The sequence below is a fragment of the Staurois parvus genome, unplaced genomic scaffold, assembly GCF_062004578.1.
Source record: "Staurois parvus isolate SC_StPar_1 unplaced genomic scaffold, SC_StPar_1.0 ptg000634l, whole genome shotgun sequence".
NCBI lineage: Eukaryota > Metazoa > Chordata > Amphibia > Anura > Ranidae > Staurois > Staurois parvus.
The window spans coordinates 6,592,617-6,611,150 of NW_028318430.1; the positions used below are offsets into that span (position 1 = coordinate 6,592,617).

The following is an 18,534-nucleotide window of genomic DNA, read 5'->3' on the forward strand; positions in this document are numbered from 1 at the left end:
TCAACGGATGTCAAAAATGTATGTCAACAGATGTCAGTGCGTGACTAAAATGGATGGAAATGTGCATCCATTTTTTATCCATTTTAGCGCAAGTCAGTGTGTATTGGCCCTTAGACAGACAAAGCCTGTAATCCACAGTGCTCTGGGAATACTTTGTGTATAAAATGTTTATTTCTAAACCAAAGATTGCAAATGTTTAAAAACATTTAACTGAAGAAAATTGCCTTTAAACACATACAAGGCAACTCACATTTTCAACAGGTCATCAATGTCAGCCTCTGTGTTTCTGTTAAATTAGGCACAAAATGATTCTATGGAGCCCTACATACTGCATTATACTTATTTTTACAATGATACATTCAGACTTTCTAAGTAGGCTAACAACATCTCCTATCACTGCAGTTGTTCAGGAAGATGTTTTTGTATAAACTATAATTATATGGCACGGTAGAGCACAACAGCTATAATCTATGAAAAAAAACTGTCAACGTGGAAGAAGCGAGAAATTGGAAAACATAAAACTAAACCAATTGTTCTTTTAAAGCATATCTAAACCTAAGAACAAAATTGAATATATTGCAGCTTACTCATCCTTCAGTTGTAGTGCTGCATTCATTTTCTTCTTTTATTCTAAGACATTTTATTGCAAGTATAGAAAATGCCTGTTGATCTTGCCAGAAACTTGTTATTTCTTGTATAGTGAACCGAATTTCAATCAATGGTATTTTTCTTGCTGACTGTCCTATGTTAACTACAAAACTCCTCCTAATGGAGATGAGAAAAGTTGGCGGTGTTTGTAATCCAAAACAGAACAGTGTAGGGCACCAACATGCACCTCAGTACATACACTACAGTGAGTGAGCGTTGTCACCCTAGAAGAGAAGTGTGTTACTGCAGGATCACCAGGTGAAAATAAGAAAAATGCAGCCACCACATCTGATGAAATGGTAAACTGAAATGTATAAATAAAAATATTATGCTTACTAACAAAATCACAACCCAAATAGTGCACATATAAATATAGCGCAAAAAATTCCAATATATAAAAAAATGTCCTCCAAAATTATTATAATAGTCACACAAAATATAGTCACTCGATAAATTCAAAGGAAAAAATCTTCATGTTGAAAAAGTTCCAAAGTGACTCCTGAGACCAATAAGAACCTCAAAAAAAAAAGAAAAACTCACATAGTGCATTATCCTTAGTAACTTGAATATAATCCACTAAAAAAAACCAATGTGATACACTCACAAAAATAAAAAAACACATGTGATCACTACTAGTGAAAAAAGTGAATACTGTGTAAAACGTGACAGTGAAACAGTCTCGTGAAAAATCATGTCAACAACAAAATTGTGAAGAAAACTGTGTCCACTGCTATAGTGTACAGATTAAATATCCTTACCAAATAAAATAAACCACAGGGCTTGTAATCATCTAGGCAGGATGATGTCATACAATATGCTCCACCAAAGAGATCTTCACAGTCACATAGATGTACTTCTCTTTTAAGCACCTCCCGCCCGCCATATAGTCCAATGATGGGCGCAAGGTGGTTTTCTCGTTCTGGGAGGACGTCATATGACGTCCTCCCATTCTAACCGCACATGCACGGCTCAGGGAGCGCGCAGTGCGGCGATCGGTGGTGCGCTGTGTCCCTCGGACACAGCGGATCACCAATCTATGGAAAGAGCCGAAGATGTCAGCTTGGTCATGTGATCAGCTGTGTCCAATCACAGCTGATCACATGTAAACAGGGAAATGCTGGTTATCAGCATTTCTCTCCTCACGAGCTGTCGCGCTGACAGCTCGGGAGGAGAGGAGATCCGGTAATCGGCATTCCGCGGAGGGGACAGTGTGCCCTGATGATCAGTGTGGCCCCAGAAGTGCCACCTGTCAGTGTCCATCAGTGCAAGCTGCCAGTGCTGAACAGTGCCACGTGCCAGTGCCACATCAATGCCACATATCAGTGCCTCCCAGTGCATGTCAGTGCCCATCTGAGCTGCCTTTCAGTGTCAGCCATCAGTGCCAGTCAGTGCCACCTATCAATGCCAATCAGTGCTGCCAATCAGTGCCGCCTATCAGTGCCAGTCAGTGCCGCCTATCAGTGCCAGTCAGTGCCGCCTATCAGTGCCAGTCAGTGTTACCTAAAAGTGCCAGTCAGTGCCGCCTATCAGTGCCAGTCAGTACCGCCTCTCCGTGCCGCCTATCAGTGCCATATATCAGTGTGCCTTTCAGTGCCCATCAGTGATGCCTGTCAATGCCACCTACCAGTGCCTCCTCATCAGTGCCACCTATCAGTGTCCATCAGTGCAGTTTATCAGTGCCCATCACTGCAGCCTCATTAGCGCACATCAGTGAAGGAGAAAAATCACTTATTTACAAAATTGTACAACAAAAACTAAGAAAAAAACATTTTTTTTCAACATTTTTAGCAGTTTTTGGTTTGTTTAAGAAAAAAATAAAAAAACCCAGAGGTAATTAAACACCACCAAAAGAAAGCTCTATCTGTCACAAAAAAATGATAAAAATTTCAAATGGGTACAGTGTTGCATGACCGCGCAATTGTCATTCAAAGTGTGACAATGCTGAGAGCTGGAAATTGGCCTGGGCAGGAAGGTGGTATAAGTGCACTGTAGGCAAGCGGTTAAACACCAGTCTCCATGCTCCAAACGATGCCCACCATATATAGAATATACTTTATTCATATGCTTACAGTTTAATTCATCTTTAAAATCGCCATATATAAAAAATAACTGACAGCCAGACCTCTGGAGATCCTCTGATATCCTTCTCATGTGTTTTTAGAGGAAAACTTCCAGGATCCAAAATGGCCACTTCCGGTTCCGCTGTGCGTTTGACGTCACTTCCCTTCACTGAAATGTAGAACATTTTTTTTTAGGTTTATATGCTTTTTTAATGTTTATAACTGTTGTACCATAGAGTGGTGATTGGTGAAAAACCATTTTTTTTTGTTTAATAATTTTTTATTGAGTTTTTTCAAAGAACATTAAGATTTCTGGGAAGAAATGCCCACTTAGATTTTGTTTAACTGTAATACAAAGCATGAAGAATTTCTCTTATACAGTAATCTTACTTTGTAACAATTGCAAAAATGTGTTGTTCTTAGAGAGAGGAGATAACCAGACTGAGTGATTTCCAGGGAAGGGGATGGGGTAGGACTAGGAAGGGAAAGGGTTAGGAAGGAAATACAGATTGCCACACCAAGTCTGGGCCTTCCTCACCCTCAAAGGGCATAACTACAGTGGGGAAGAAAAGGTAGATGATGAGAAGGAGAAGGTTAAAAAAAAGGGGGGGCTTTGAAAGAAAAGGGTGTTGTTTACTCTTTTTCCCATGTTCATAGAGTCAAGGAAGCAAGTGAATAGTAAATAAAGCTTGATCTATGGTTCGCACATTTTGCCGTCCTATCATTTTATTTAGCAGTTTGTTTTCATCCACAAAAGGGGCTGTCTGCATATTTAGTGCTCATGCGATTATCATTTTTGCCGCTGTAAAAATGTGTGAGACTAGTTTGAATTGAGTGTTTTTGCACTCCTCAGGTTGAAGAGCTTTATAGGCATCTTTATGAAACACCATGGTCAGGAAGTTGCATCAGCATGAGTGGACGCTAGATATATGAGTCAGCACAGTGGCTAAATGGTTAGCACTTCAACCCTGGCCCTGGCAGTACTAGGGTTGTTGGTTCGAATCCCAGCCACGGCACCACCTGCCTGGAGTTTGCATGTTCTCCCTGTGCCTGTGTGGGTTTCCTCCGAGTACTCCAGTTTCCTCCTACACTCCAAAGACATGCTGGTAGGTTAATTGGATCCTGTCTAAATTGTCCCTAGTATGTGTATGTATGAATGTAAGTTAGGGACCTTAGATTGTACACCCCTTGAGGGTTAGGGACTGATGTGAATGTACAATATATATGTAAAGTGCTGCGTAAATTGACGGCGCTATATAAGTACCTGAAATAAATAAAAATAAATATGAGTGATCGCAGATAATGGAGTTGAAAAGAGTTTAAGCGGACAGGAAAAAAAAGAAAACAGCTGAGGGACAGAGAGAAGGCAGGTGACTGATACAGAAGACAGCTGGTAAATCTTTACAGGAAGAGACAGCTGTTTTAATGGCATGTAGAAACATGGGGGACAGGAACAGCTGAGTAGGATTGTAATAGATACACAAAGGATTCCAAGCTGCACATTTTTTTTTCTTCTACATAATAGAGGGCTAATCATGATACAAATAGAGCAAAGTATTATTCAAAATCAAAGCCCAATTGAACTTCAAAGGTGCAGTTCAGGTGCATCAAAACAACAGGCGTGCAAAGTCGTAAAGTTAAAAAGCAGCCACAACCTGAGTGGAAAAGCCTACACCACTGTCAGTATGCTCTATAGAAGGAGCCTTGCTCTCTGTGTGGAAGCAGTGGTCACTCTGCAGAGGACTGACACACCATCTGAGTCAGAACTATAGCATTCAGGAAAACTCATTTTCCCTGCTGTTTGGAGGACAGAAGCTCTCACCATTGTATTACAAAGACAAATGTTTTATTGCTGTTTGTGTTCCCACCAGGGGGATTTTTCTTCACTTGCTCTGTCTGAAACTCTTTAAAAATATAGATAGTGGGGAAAACTCCATATGGGGACACAGACACCAGTTAAACTTTGTCAAAACAAAATAGTTTCAAATCGAGCTGGGCACCAAATAGAAACTAGTATTTTAATGTAAAACTGAGCAGCTTTAAAGTGTTACTAAACCCACAACAGTACAATCAGTCTGTGTATGCTGTAAAGCATGCTTGTTATACCCACCGTGGAACCTAATGGGTTAATCCTCTGCATTGTGTAAAAAGGATATTTGATGCTGTCTTTTCTGCCCCTCCTCTTGTTGAAATGTTCACCCGATACAGACTGAATCCATAGTCACATGCACATGCTCAGTTTGGTGTGTATTGCTAGAGAGGTTTGTTCTTTTCTTGGGAGGGTGCATGTGATCAGCACAAGGCCAGTCAGCACTGTCCAGACAGAGGGTCGAGAGTTTTGCATCCTCCTAGAGCAGAAAGAAAACTCCTACAAGCTTTAACCAGTGCTCTGCGGAAGTCACAAGACTGTTCTAACTGTTGATGAGCAAATGTATTTATCAGTTTATATTTACTAGAAGAATTGCATTTCCATGTTCTGTGTACTGTGGGAGACCAGATGTAGTGAATGCAGGGTCCTGGTGAATGTCTGGGCAAAATAAAAATACACATTCACTAGATCTCTACAATACTTGCAAATTTTACTGTTTAACATTTTTTCTTTCAGCCTGTAAATGCATCTCTACGTTAACCTGTGTGGCCATGCACACATAGGCACTCCCAGGCGTATTAGAAGAGGCTCACTTACAGGCTGGGAAAAAAAACATTACTTTGTTTTAGGAGAGGAGCCTTTGGTCAGAACAAAATATGAACATGCCCAAGAGAATGTAAGAACGCCTAAATGCGAGGTGCATTTAGTGTTTGAGCATTAATTCCAATGGTCAGAATAAGTTAATAATCTGTCCAATGGAATCAATGAACGCCAACACTTGACGCACCTAAATGCGCTTAGTCGCATATGCAAATTGCGGCTTCAGGCATGTTTTTTAAGCTGCTTTTTTCTTGCCAGGAGCAGAGGTGTCCAGAGGAGGAAAAAAAAAGTCCTGCGTGCATGAGGCCTTAGGCTACAGAATATGTCAGCATTAGGCTGTTTTCACACAAATCAGTTTTTCTTCCGCTTTTAAAAATTGTGACCATGTATTCCTATGGAATGGCTCTAACTGATCTGTTGCTGGTCAGGTGCAATTTTTAAAATTCTACTTGCTGCATTTTTGGTGCAGGTTTAGAGCAGTAAAGAAAAACGTACCCAAAACACACCTCTACATTGAAATCAATGGAAAATGTGGCAAAAACGCACCGCACATGTCCTGTAAAAAGCCTTCTAGAAATACAGGAGTTAAGTAATATCTCTGGCACTAATTTACCTGTGGTGATCATGGCAATAAAATGGCACAATTACCATAACAAAAACAATAATTGGAATAATGTACTTCACTTGCTGTCCAGTAACCACTTCTTTGAGAAATCCCAAGATTATTATTATACAGGATTTATATAGCGCCGACAGTTTGCGCAGCGCTTTACATTATGATGGGAGACAGTACTGTCACAATACAATTCAATACAAGAGGGATTTGAGGGACCTGCCCCTTGGAGCTTACAATCTAGGAGGGAGGGGATAGTGGTACAAAAGGTAATAACTGTGGGTGATGGAGTGGTTGGAAGAGTGGAGGAATCCAGTATTAGCTGAGGGCGGGGTAGGCTTCCCTGAAGAGATAGGTTTTCAGAGTGCGCCTAAAAGTGAGCAGAGTAGGCGATAGTCTGATAGATTGGGGTAGGGAGTTCCAGAGGATGGGGGAAGCCCTGGAAAAGTCCTGTAGATGAGCATGGGAGGAGGAGACAAGGGAGCTAGAGAGTAGGAGGTCTTGTGAGGAGTGGAGAGTAAGGTTTGGGTGATATTTGGAGACAATATCGGTGATGTACTTTGGGGCAGTGTTATGAACGGCTTTATACGTCAGTGTTAGTGTTTTGAATTTTATCCGTTGGGCAACTGGGAGTCAGTGGAGAGGGGTGGCAGATACAGAACGGTTAGTAAGGTGGATGAGTCTGGCAGCAGCATTCATTATACACTGGAGTGGGGATAGCCTGCGATGAGGTAGGCCAATGAGGAGGGAGTTACAATAGTCGAGGCGAGATATAACAAGGGAGTGAATGAGTTGCTTAGTGGTTTTTTTGGAGGGACAGGTGGGGGTGTACAGCGGACATGGTCTTGGGGTTCTCCTCTCATCAAATAATAATTACAAAGCCCAGTTATCCCCCCTACTGGAACATTGACCTGCACCACAGCTGCTCCCTGTTAGAACCCCCAGCTTCACACTCCTAGGTTGAGCACCCCTGTGATGTGGTAATATCAGATATCACAAACATTTCTCCATTTATATGGACTCAGAATGAAAATAAACATGCCACCAAATGATGCACGGCCAATGGCTTCCTCAAGGTGACAGTGCAAGCAAAGTGCAGGTATAGGTTCACCTCTCCTGTGTCTCATATCTGGTTTCTCTGCCTCTTAGCCACTCTGCTCTGGCATATTTGCCTCCTATGGAGTCACTCTCCCCATGTCCTGGTACAGTCAGCCCACTGCTCCATTCCTCCAGGGAACATTGCCGCTTCTCAATTCACTCTGCCGCTTCCAGCATCCCTGAGGTTCTGATAAAAGGGAGTACAGCGGCTGCTGGCAGCTTCTGCCCTGCTGCATCCAGCGTCACACTTTGATGATGGGACTGCAAGGCAACCTCAAGGAAGTGATGTAATCATGTAACTTCCCCAACCCTAGGGTTGTGTGGAACGCTGGCTGAGAAAGCTTGCTATAGAGTGCCAGTCTGCTGGTAGTGACCTGCAATAGTGTCAGGTTTTTGGATGTCTATACAAGGGATTTACAGGTAAAAACATTCATAAAATATATTAAACACGCACACATCTTGTGAGAAGATTGTTGCGGAAATGGATGGTCTCTTTGACAGCTGCCATATTTGCTCATTCCTTTTTATATTCTGTCTTTTTCAGGTAGTATTGCTGCAGAATTGCTTTTTATTGCAGGTTTACCAGTCTGCCCATACTGAAAAGAATCCAAACTTGGGTTGAATTTTATCTCAGCATTTAGGCTGGCGGGTTAAATATGTCTACAGATAAATGTTGGCCATGGCAGCAAAGTTATTGTGTTTTAATGCAGGGAGATGCAAATAAATTGCCCCATCCACAATACATGCATTTTTAAGGATATACAGCATCTTAGCCCACAGCCATCAAAACAGATGTCCTATTGCTTTAGTCTGTTGCTTGCAATGATGAAAGGATAGCTTTACTGATTATTTTTCTATATCTTTTACAAAACATTCCTCTCCAAAGTTTGCAACTTCCGAACAAAGTAAAAAGTTCAAATGCACATATGGATGAAAGCAATGAAGATGTGGATGTTGATGAAATGGACACAAATGAAGTAAGTTTGATACATTGTAGATAATGTTCCATCTAGTGGTTTCCTCTAGTGCAGTGGTCTCCAAACTGCAGCCTGGGGGCTGGATGTGGCCCTTTGCCTGTCTTTATCTGGGCCTTGGGGCACTATTCCTCCCACTGACACAAATGATGCTGCACCATTTCTTCCACTGACACCTATGATGGGGCGTTATTCCACCCACGGATACCAGCAATCATGCACTAGTCCTTCCACTAAAACCAATGATGGGGCATTGTATGCCTTTGCTGACATTGGGGCATTTTCTACTGTCCAAAGTACGGCCTCCTAAAGCCTGAAGGACAGTAAACTGGCCCTTTGTTTGGAAATTTTGAAGACCCCTGCTTTAGTAGGCTGTATTTCTAAGAACACGTACTGGATCCATCCCTACCCCAGTCTCTGATAGGAGTCATTTACACTAGTGGCAAGGACTGCCGCTCCACTGAAAAAGAACCCACGCTTAGAACGCTTTTCAGAGGTGTTTGACAGACATCACGGCCGAAACATCACTGGCGTGGCATGTGTACACCCACACTCCCTGCAGATTAAAGGAAAGCAGTTTTGGGTCAATAAAAATGTGCTTGGAGAGTTATAAAACATGTGGCTGAGACACAAGTGTAAATGAGTCCTAAGGGAGCAGCAGGATATCAGCGAGGTCACCCTTGTGCTCTTCTTTTCTGGAAGTATGTTCACAGCTAGGTGTGTTGACTAGTTCAGGCTGCTGGTTTTAATATAAACCTCAGGGTGAATTGCAAAGACTTATTACAATAAGGGAGTAACTATTTGGGTCACTACTTTAATTACCACATTTAGAAAACAAGCAGAAGGGGGCTACAGGAAGCAAGCACCATAGTTCTGACATTTTATCCTATTCTAAAGCAGTGGTCTCCAAATTTTAGCTCAGGGGCCAGAAGTGACATTTTTGCTTGCCTTTATCCAGCCTTTAGGGCACTATTCCTCCATTTAACACCAATGATGGGGCACCATTGCTCCCACTGAAACCATTGATAGGGCCCTATTGCTCCCACTGAAACCATTGATGGGGCACTATTCCTCCCACTGAAACCATTGATGGGGCACTATTCCTCCAACTGATAACAAGAATGGGGCATTGTTTATTCCCACTGACACTGGGGCATTTTCTACTCCCATAAGTCACAGTTGGGCCCCCCTAAAGCCTGATGGACAGTAAACTGGCCCCTTGTTTAGAATGTTTGGAGAACTCTGTTCTAAAGGCTGGTATACAAAGACCAAGACCAAAGATCGGCCTGTTCAGCAGAAGCCACCCAAATTTTGCTGTGTGCGTACCACTGCCTGTTCCGCACAAGCTGGTCTAATGACTGGCTTCTGTCAAATGGCCCTCCTGGAAAACCAGCATTCTATCAGTGCATGCAGCCAGTGACTGCAGCACTGATATTTGTGTATTCCGACAGGGACGGGGGGGGGGGGGGGGGAGATCCCTGTATCCACATTGCTTGTGTGGACGCGAGGATCTAGGTTTTTTTTTTTCGTGCAACCTGCTGTTTGGAAGAAGAAACTCCCTGTGTATATCCATATCCAGCTTAACTCTTCTGTAAACTCCTTCAACCAACCCTCATGCAGCTTACAAAGAGTGTATGTATTTTGCCACTTCCTCAAAATCTGCTTCCTACATCACATCTTAATACATTTTATATGGGCAAGATATACAGCAAGGAGTGTGCAGTGGGTGTGTTGGAGAACTTCTTTTCTGCATCACAAGCAGGCACTTCAGATGGTAAAATTACTGATGAAAGGGAGTGGGGTAGATCATAGACCTCAATGATGCTTCCACTTTCATGGGAAAAAAATAGCAAATTAAATATATATATTATATACAATTGCTACACAAGCCATATTGTAACTGACGGTTCCTTTTCAATCTGTAGCACTGTAATTTTCTGTAAAATTCAATGCAATATGGCAACCTGGAGGCCTTCTTGTACACAGTTGTACAAAAATGTAATCTCCTGCTTGTGTGATTGGCTCACTGATTTTCCCAGAAGTCTGCCCTAAGATACCAGTCAGCATAAAATAAAATGTTTGTTGCAGAGGATGCCTAAAATCTGAGATACCCCCAAAGGGTTAATCACTTCTAAAAGGGATGCTGACATTGCAACTTTCATCATTAGAACACTGCACGTACATCAGCTGATTATTAATAAAAAAGTCACTCCCATTCAGAATTAGTACCAAAAATCAAACAAATTGCTATTTCTTCAGAGCAGAAACAGGTAGGAATCTGCAACAAAGTTTGTTAAACCCTTGCAATGTACACTGATTATGCAGAGGGGATTATTTTTTTTTCTCAACAAAAGTGGAGTTATTCTTTTAAGTACTGAGCAGGTAGACTGTGCTGCTCATATGCATCTCAGGGTTTATTGAATGAAACATACTGTTACATTTTAAGAACTGGAAGTATAACCAACCACCATCATACAGTATAACTTATATAAAAAAAATAATGTGAATGTACTTCATTTTCTAGGAGCTTACTGCATTTAGAATAAAAGGGGCAGAAGATATGACAGAGGAGAAGTCTGTGTAGTACCTTATTACTTGTCCACCATAAACAAGTACTTGTAACATTCAGAAGAAAGAAGATGAAATGCTGTCTTCATGGAAAGATGATGTATAGCTCAGTGAAAATTCCAGGCTACATGTCTCGCCACATTTACACTCAGGTTTTCCCATATAGGACTGTAATTTGTGTGCATATGCCTCACTTCAACCACAATGACTGTCAAATGTTTCCTACTGTGTACAGAGCAATGTACAGGTTGTATTTTATAATGAACTGATATATATAATGATATACTTTTTGCAATAAACACAATTTTTAATAATGTTGCTTTCTCTTTATTAGCATGCTTACTTTTGATATGTGTTATTCAAGGGCTTACATAATTGGAGATAATGAATTAGCAACAGTCACAATGTGTTTTTGTGGGAATGTAAGAAAAGTATGATGGCATAGAACTTATTTCAGGTTACATTGCTTAAGACAGTAAATATGTGTGGCACCCAAAACAAGAGTAGTGAACTGAATAAATGGACCACGCACACCAATGACATCGCCTGGTCATAGCCAGGGAGCATGGATCAATTGCTGGTACTGCTATCAACAGTGGGAAGTCAGCAAGGAATTTTACTATCTTTATATATATATACAGTTGTGTTCAAAATAATAGCAGTCAGACATCACTAACCTGATCAATCACTGTTTTTGGTAGACATGATATTTCTACATGGCAAATAATTTACTAGCAGGTGTAGTAGAGTAATAGAAATCCAACAGACCCAACAGTCATGACATGCATGCTGCTGATTCTGTGTAATTGAATCACTAAATGAAAGGGGCATGTGCAAAATAATAGCAGTGTGGAGTTCTATTAGTGAGGTCATTCATTCTTTGAAAAACAGGTGGCAATTATTGCCCTTATTTAAGGAAGGAAGGCAGCAAATGTTGTACATGCTGGTTACAGTGCATTTCTCTCTGAAATTCTGAGGAAAATGGGTCGTTCCAGACATTGTTCAGAAGAACAGCGTACCTTGATTAAAAAGTTGATTGGAGAGGAGAAAACATATAAAGAAGTGCAGAAAATGATAGGCTGCTCAGCTAAAATGATCGCAAATGCTTTAAAATGGCAACCAAAACCTGAAAAACGTGGAAGAAAGCGAAAAACTACCATTTGAATGGATAGAAGAATAGCCAAAATGGCAAGAACTCAGCCAACAATCAGCTCCAGGAAGATCAAAGAAGGTCTAAAGTTACCTGTGAGTACTGTTACAATTGGAAGACGCCTATGTGAAGCCAAGCTATCTGCAAGAAGCCCCCGCAAAGTCCTACTGTTGAAAAAAAGACGTGCTGAAGAGGTTACAATTTGCCAAAGAGCACATTAACTGGCCTAAAGAGAAATGGTGCAACATTTTGTGGACTGATGAAAGTAAGATTGTTCTTTTTGGGTCTAGTGGCCGGAGACAGTTTGTCAGACGACCCCCAAACACTGAATTCAAGCCACAGTACACTGTGCAGACAGTGAAGCATGGTTGCGCAAGCATCATGATATGGGGATGTTTCTCATACTACGGTGTTGGGCCTATTTATCGCATACCAGGGATCATGGATCAGTTTGAATACATCAGAATACTTGAAGAGGTTATGCTGAAGAGGAATTGCTCTTGAAATGGGTGTTCCAACAAGACAATGACCCCAAACACACCAGTAAACGTGCAACATCTTGGTTCCAGACCAACAAGATTGACGTTATGGAGTGGCCAGCCCAATCCCCGGATCTTAATCCAATAGAAAACTTGTGGGGTGACATCAAAAATGCAGTTTCTGAGGCAAAACCAAGAAATAGAAAAGAACTGTGGAATGTAGTCCAATCATCCTGAGCTGGAATACCTGTTCACAGGTGCCAGACGTTGGTTGACTCCATGCAACACAGATGTACAGCAGTTCTCAGAAACAGTGCTTATACAACTAAGGTGTCCGTTTTATGACACAGAATAGCTGTGATTCAGAGGATCGCAGCTATTCTCTAGTCATTCACAGTTTGACACTCAGGAGATCAGCGGAGAACATGTTCAGCTCATCACTGGAGATCTGTGTTCTCCCTCCAGATTCTCCAGCCCAGAGCTGGAGAATCGGAGGAACCGCAAACTAAGCAGCGATAATTTACCTCTGTTTAGTAAACTGATCTTTTACTGTAATCTTGTGAGGTTATAGTAAAAGCAGCCGTTTTCCAGCGTTTGTAGACCGTTCTCCATTCGTTCAGAGAACTGATCTACACCGCTTCATAAAATGCATTCACAGGAGAACTGTGTTCTCCGAGAATTCCAGAGAACTGAGCAGCGATCATTTACTGCTGGTTCATAAATGGACACCTAAATATTAATTAAGTGATTCAAAGGAAAGCAAAATCTTCAAACATTTTTCAGTTTATATAGTGAATGTTTGAGTTTGTAAAGAAGAATACAAACACTGCTATTTTTTTGAACAGACTAATATTCACTTTTCTTCAATTTTTTTTAGAGGAACAACACAAATTTGATATATTTTTCTTCATGTTTTGATTTGGAATAGAATGTGTAGTGTTCCCAATGCATTTGTGTGTATGGAAATAAAAGCTATTAGAAGGATTTTGAGCTTTATTCACTTTTTTCAACACACTGCTATTATTTTGAACACAACTGTATATATGTATGTATATATATATATATATATATATATATATATATAAAATTTTAGTCTTTTACCAAGTAACACATTACACATGTATGTCTTATAGAGTACATATCAGTGTACCACTACAATATGAAAGAAATTACCCTTTAACCACTTCCCCTCTCACACCTGTTCACCTCCTTTGGGCCAGAACAATTATTTACAACTCTGCTATGGGCCAGTGTTAATTTAGTTATAGTTTTTGTCAGCCCCATGTTTTCAGTGATGGAAACAAAACTAAAATCCAGTTTCAATTCAGATGACTAAAAAAAAACAACTAAAACAAAATGGCCATTTTAGTCCAAAAGACTATGACTATAACTAACTCTAATTTTTTTTTTCATTATTAACAGACTTGTTAAAGTTTTTATACTCAGGTAATATGTGCAATGGCATTGCAAGCAACAGAGTTTACAGTTTTTTTTTTTAATATTTTAAAGTTGCACTTCTATTTGTCAAAAAGCAATATTTTTGTTTGTGATACTGGGGATTTTAGTTGACTAAAATGTTGCACTTGTGTTTGTTGATTTCATACAACCTCACGATTAGTTTCTGATTAAAGCTGTATACCCCCATTTCTATAAAAGAGAGAATCTGACAAAGCATGCTGAAGGGGTGAGCAGTCCAGACAGTGGTTCTCAAAAGGTGTACCGGCCATCATATTAACTGTTTTCCATTTGATAATGGACCAAAAGTGTCTAATTTGTAAGACCTGCCAATGGTTCATGGGGGAATAAATCATAGTCTGTAATTCTGGGATATACTTCCATTTCCCATTAGAAAGAAAATTCCTTTGTCTGAATTGATCAGTATTAATAAATGGTTTAAAATGTATATCAATATAAAAGAGGGAGAATGATGCAGATTTAAAAACACATCATGATTTGGATAGTGTATTGATGACGTAGTGACTATCACAGAATGAGATTTAATTTGTGATAGAAGCACAAATATTTGCCACAGTAACGATTGTAAAGGGAAGCCAGTCATATCCTGCTCCAAATATAGCCAACTTTGAAAAGAGGTATGCTTGACCCAGTCTAGGGCTCTTGTTATGTGAAATGCTTGATGATATTTAAGAAGGTCCAAGAAACCCACACCTCTCTTGGCAAAGACAAGAGTCTGTACGGTACCCCTTCTCACACACTTTTGTATGCCTAAAGGAAATTGATGAATTCTGCCTTTATTGCTCCGAGTGTGCCACTCTTGCTGTACATGCGCATGTTAAATGCGCTTCTGGTGAGTGCATATAAAGAAGTAATTTTCATGGATTCACTTATCACTGGAAGACACGATCTTCATTTGGATTAATTTATTATTGGACTTTATATTTGCCTCCATTTATTGCTTTTGTGTATTCATTTCACTACAGTCACTATTTTACTATCACCATTGCACTGCTCCTTCTGAGCTACACTGTATTCACTATATTTATACCATTATAGCGCTTCAGTGTGACAATTGTATATTTATTTATGTCACCATAGCGCTTCACCATGATTGCATCATTTATTGTCTCATATTCACTTTTAGTCACCCTGATTTTTGTTTATCATTTACATTTACATATAACTTTGGACGTTCTGCATACTGTTTCATATTATTAGCGCTGCACCTTTTCTATACTTATAAATAACCATGCCTATATGTAGTGGGTATGGGAGGAGGCCACAGATCTTGGAGAAAAAAAGGGGGGGGGGGGGGAAGATATGAGGTAGAGAGAGGAAGAAAATAAGAAAGAAGGGAGTAAAATGTGTTCATAACCAACTAAGCCTTGCTACTGCTTGAAAGAGGACTTTCCAACATCACTCACCCAAATACCTCTCAGGCCAGAGCACGGCCTATGTGGGGCCAACTGTAAGCAACAGAGGTACCCAAACCTAGATCAGAGAAATCCACCAGTTAGTAAGAGTAAGAACATTATCTCTCCATCTCTAGAATCAAAAGTCACTGATAGGACTATATGCTATAAAAACAAGTTAGTGGCTCAAGTTTCAGTTGCAAGTCACCAAATGCGTTTAAAACATATAATCAACATTTTATAAATATTTTATTTCCTGGAAAATGATAATGTGGGGGCAGCAGTAATTGAAAATAGAATTAGGCAAAACTTTTGTCACCATCTGTGTCCCATTGGGGAGATGTACCTTTACTTCCTGTCCCATAGCAAAAACAGGAGGTTAGAGGAAATTAAGGGAATCCCTTGAGACGCCCTAGGTCACCAGGACTAGTGTCCTCATTGGAAGATTTTTCCTCGAATACTTTTCTGTGGACAACCCAAAATTTGGGATTTCGTTTACTTTCACTTTCATTGGTAATGGTAAACAGGACAAATAGGGTGAATCTTCCTTACGAGCACAGACAGCAATAAAAACCTAGAAAGGGTTCTAATCCCTTTCCACTTTATTCAGAACTGAAAAAATGAAAAATTGTATCATACATACCGTAATTTTCCTTTCCTGATGCCAATCCATGGCAGCATACATGTGATATAGCTCCTCCCCTATATTCACCCACAGGACCTGTGTATATCTATAAAAGTCTGACTGATAGCAACCTCCCCCATTCTCCGTACAATCAAGATCAAACAAGGGAGGGTTCATATGCTGCCATGGATTGGCGTCAGAAAAGGAAAATTACGTTAAGTATGATACAATTGTTTGTTTTCCTGATGCCAACATGGCAGCATACATGTGATAAATAACCAGCTAAACAGGGAGGGCTAAACTGTATACTCAAACTGAATGGACATGGAAGCCTAGACTACCATTCTGTTGAAGTCCTTTGACATATAAGCCCCTGGATCTTCCCTGTAGCACCTGAGAAAGGTGCACTGTGGTAACTAGCCTGCTGCTTTGCAAAAGTATTCATAGACACTTTGTATGCGCTGCCCCAAATGTAGAGATGGACCTGGCTGAATGAGCCTCTACCACTTTTGGAGGCTCTTGCCTGGCTGCAAGGCTCCCCACCTTGTTGGTGCATTTAGCAACCTAAGATGCAGGACTGCTCCTGGGCGAGGCTGAACCCAGATGGACTTCAACTCAGTCGGCAGGTAGGGACTTATCACATCATCACAGTCTTGCAGCTGTAGATCTTGAGGAGAAAAAGGAGAATGGTGGAGGTTGCTCTCAGTCAGACTTTTATAGATATACACAGGTCCTGTGGGTGCTGCCATGTTGGCAGCAGGAAAAAGTTTTGCCTTTCGTTACAATTCAAAGCCAGTCACATGTGCCACATGGAACTCCCTGAGGACTGCTTCCCTTGGGAGGTAAGAATTCTGGGTTAGCTGTCTCGCATCTCATCAACCTAAGTGAGGTCCTAGCCTACCCAAAACCATTAATGGAACAACTGGACATAACACAAAGTATAAATTCCCTCAAAATGGTAGAGAACAATATTAATACAGGATCTTCCATATCCTCATATCTACGACCCCAAAACCAATGGGAGAACACCAATGACAGGTTCCAAGTAATGAACCCAAGGGATCACCACAGAAGAAAATCTTAAAGGGCAATCATATTCTGTGCTGGGTATTACGGTAAAGTTCTCTGATATGAATGATATAATACAGTAAATAAAGTCCAGTAATAATGAAGTACTAAATAGAAAGAAATTAAGCAGTCTGATGTTCACCTTAAGGCAACGGTAATAAAAGAGGTTATATCTATAGGGGTTAAGCTCATCTAGACTATATTGTAGGGTAAGACAGTGTTACCTACAAAATGTAATCCCGAGTAACTTTGAAAATTTACCCAACTGAAGACATTTAAGGTTCGTTATCCACTGGTAGTCCTCGAGTAGGAAGAACATGTTTCTTGATCAAGATTGCCCTCTCTATTGTGGCATTGATCTGCTATTAGAGACTGCACCTGTATTGGGGTAATGTCCAAGAAGCAAAAGAGTTTCTGTAGTCAATCTGGGTTGTGGAGTACAAAGTGCCTACTCTTTTGAATAATATGAAATGACCCCACTTATAGGTAGCACTAACTTCCCTGATTAGGTCCAATAGGGGTCTGACCACCCTTCACATTACCAGGGTAAGAAAAGATGAATCTAGAAGGAGGTGAATTGTACCTCCTTCAAATTCAATGGGCCCAAGATGCCAGGATTCCTGCATTATTTCTTATTTAACTGTGATATAATGTACTCTGCATAGTACATCCCTTAGATAATCTCAGCTAACAGCTTGTGGATCTAGGACCTAATGGACACAATCTAGCTCTAATGAGGCAGTACGTTTTCAGTCCAGATACCTATTAAAAATTGCCACAGCAGTAGCTTTTAGGTATGCTGTATAGGTAGCCTTAGTGTAATATTATTTCTCTGGCTTCTATTTTCAATGTCCTCAGCTCTAAGAGAGTCTGCAGTGGCAGCACTTAAGCTGTCCATAGAGGAGTCAGTTTTTTTTGTTCAACCAGTGGGTTGAGTTAAAAAAAAAAAAAAAAAAAACAGACCCAGTTCCCCATCCACACATTCAAGCTGGATGGGGGAATCCTTCCACTGTGTCTTTGTATACTGACAGCAGGAAGACTTCCAGCACTGATCAAGCAGAAAGTTTCCAACAGGACAGTAACTTGTGCTCGGATCTCCTCTACCTTTTGCTTTAGTGAGGTTGTAGTTGTCAACAACCACCGTTCCAACTCCATTCTGGAGGGTAGGGGGGTCAGACTGGCTTGAATCTAAGCACCACAAGTGACAGTGAATCCTTGTGCGAGACCCCATAGCTGTCAGAGTTGACTGGTGACTCAAAGGTATTCAAGGCAGGGGTAATGTGCTCTCCGACAATCCTTGCAAGTATACTGAACCCATTCAGGCGTGGGGTGATCTCCAGTAACACCGTGGGGTTTATTTACTAAAGCTGGTTCACTCAGAATCTTGTGCACTTCTACATGAAAACCAATCAGCTTACAAGTTTTATTGCTAAAGCTTAAATGAACAAGCTGAGGTTAGAAGCTGATTGGCTACCATGTACAGCTGTACCAGATTCTGAGTGAACCAGCTTTAGTAACTCTCCTCCAGTGTGACTTCCGCTGCCTTGGCATTGGGTTTAGTTTTGCAGAGAGATTTGTAATAACTAGCTGTATATGCTCATATAGGCATGGAGCACTATCACAAGCGCCCCCCTCACTGACACCACCCCCCTTCCCTTGATTCCATATTTAACAAACCCTATGATGTGAATA

General features: G+C 40.7%; 1 protein-coding gene across 3 annotated transcripts in view; it reads left to right on the plus strand.

Annotated features, from left to right (window-relative positions):
• LOC149449247 (cohesin subunit SA-2-like) overlaps nucleotides 1-18,534 on the plus strand; it is a 168,892-nt gene that overhangs the window by 102,535 nt on the left and 47,823 nt on the right. For 2 of the 3 annotated variants that reach the window (XM_089693527.1, XM_089693526.1), the window contains exons 32-33: nucleotides 7,995-8,085; nucleotides 10,607-10,964. The exons of the other annotated variant lie outside the window; for it this stretch is intronic. In XM_089693527.1, the coding sequence (XP_089549653.1) occupies nucleotides 7,995-8,085; nucleotides 10,607-10,666 (151 nt within the window). In that variant the 3' untranslated portion in view covers nucleotides 10,667-10,964. Of the gene's footprint in view, nucleotides 1-7,994; nucleotides 8,086-10,606; nucleotides 10,965-18,534 lie in introns of those variants that run through there. 3 annotated transcript variants of the gene reach the window in all.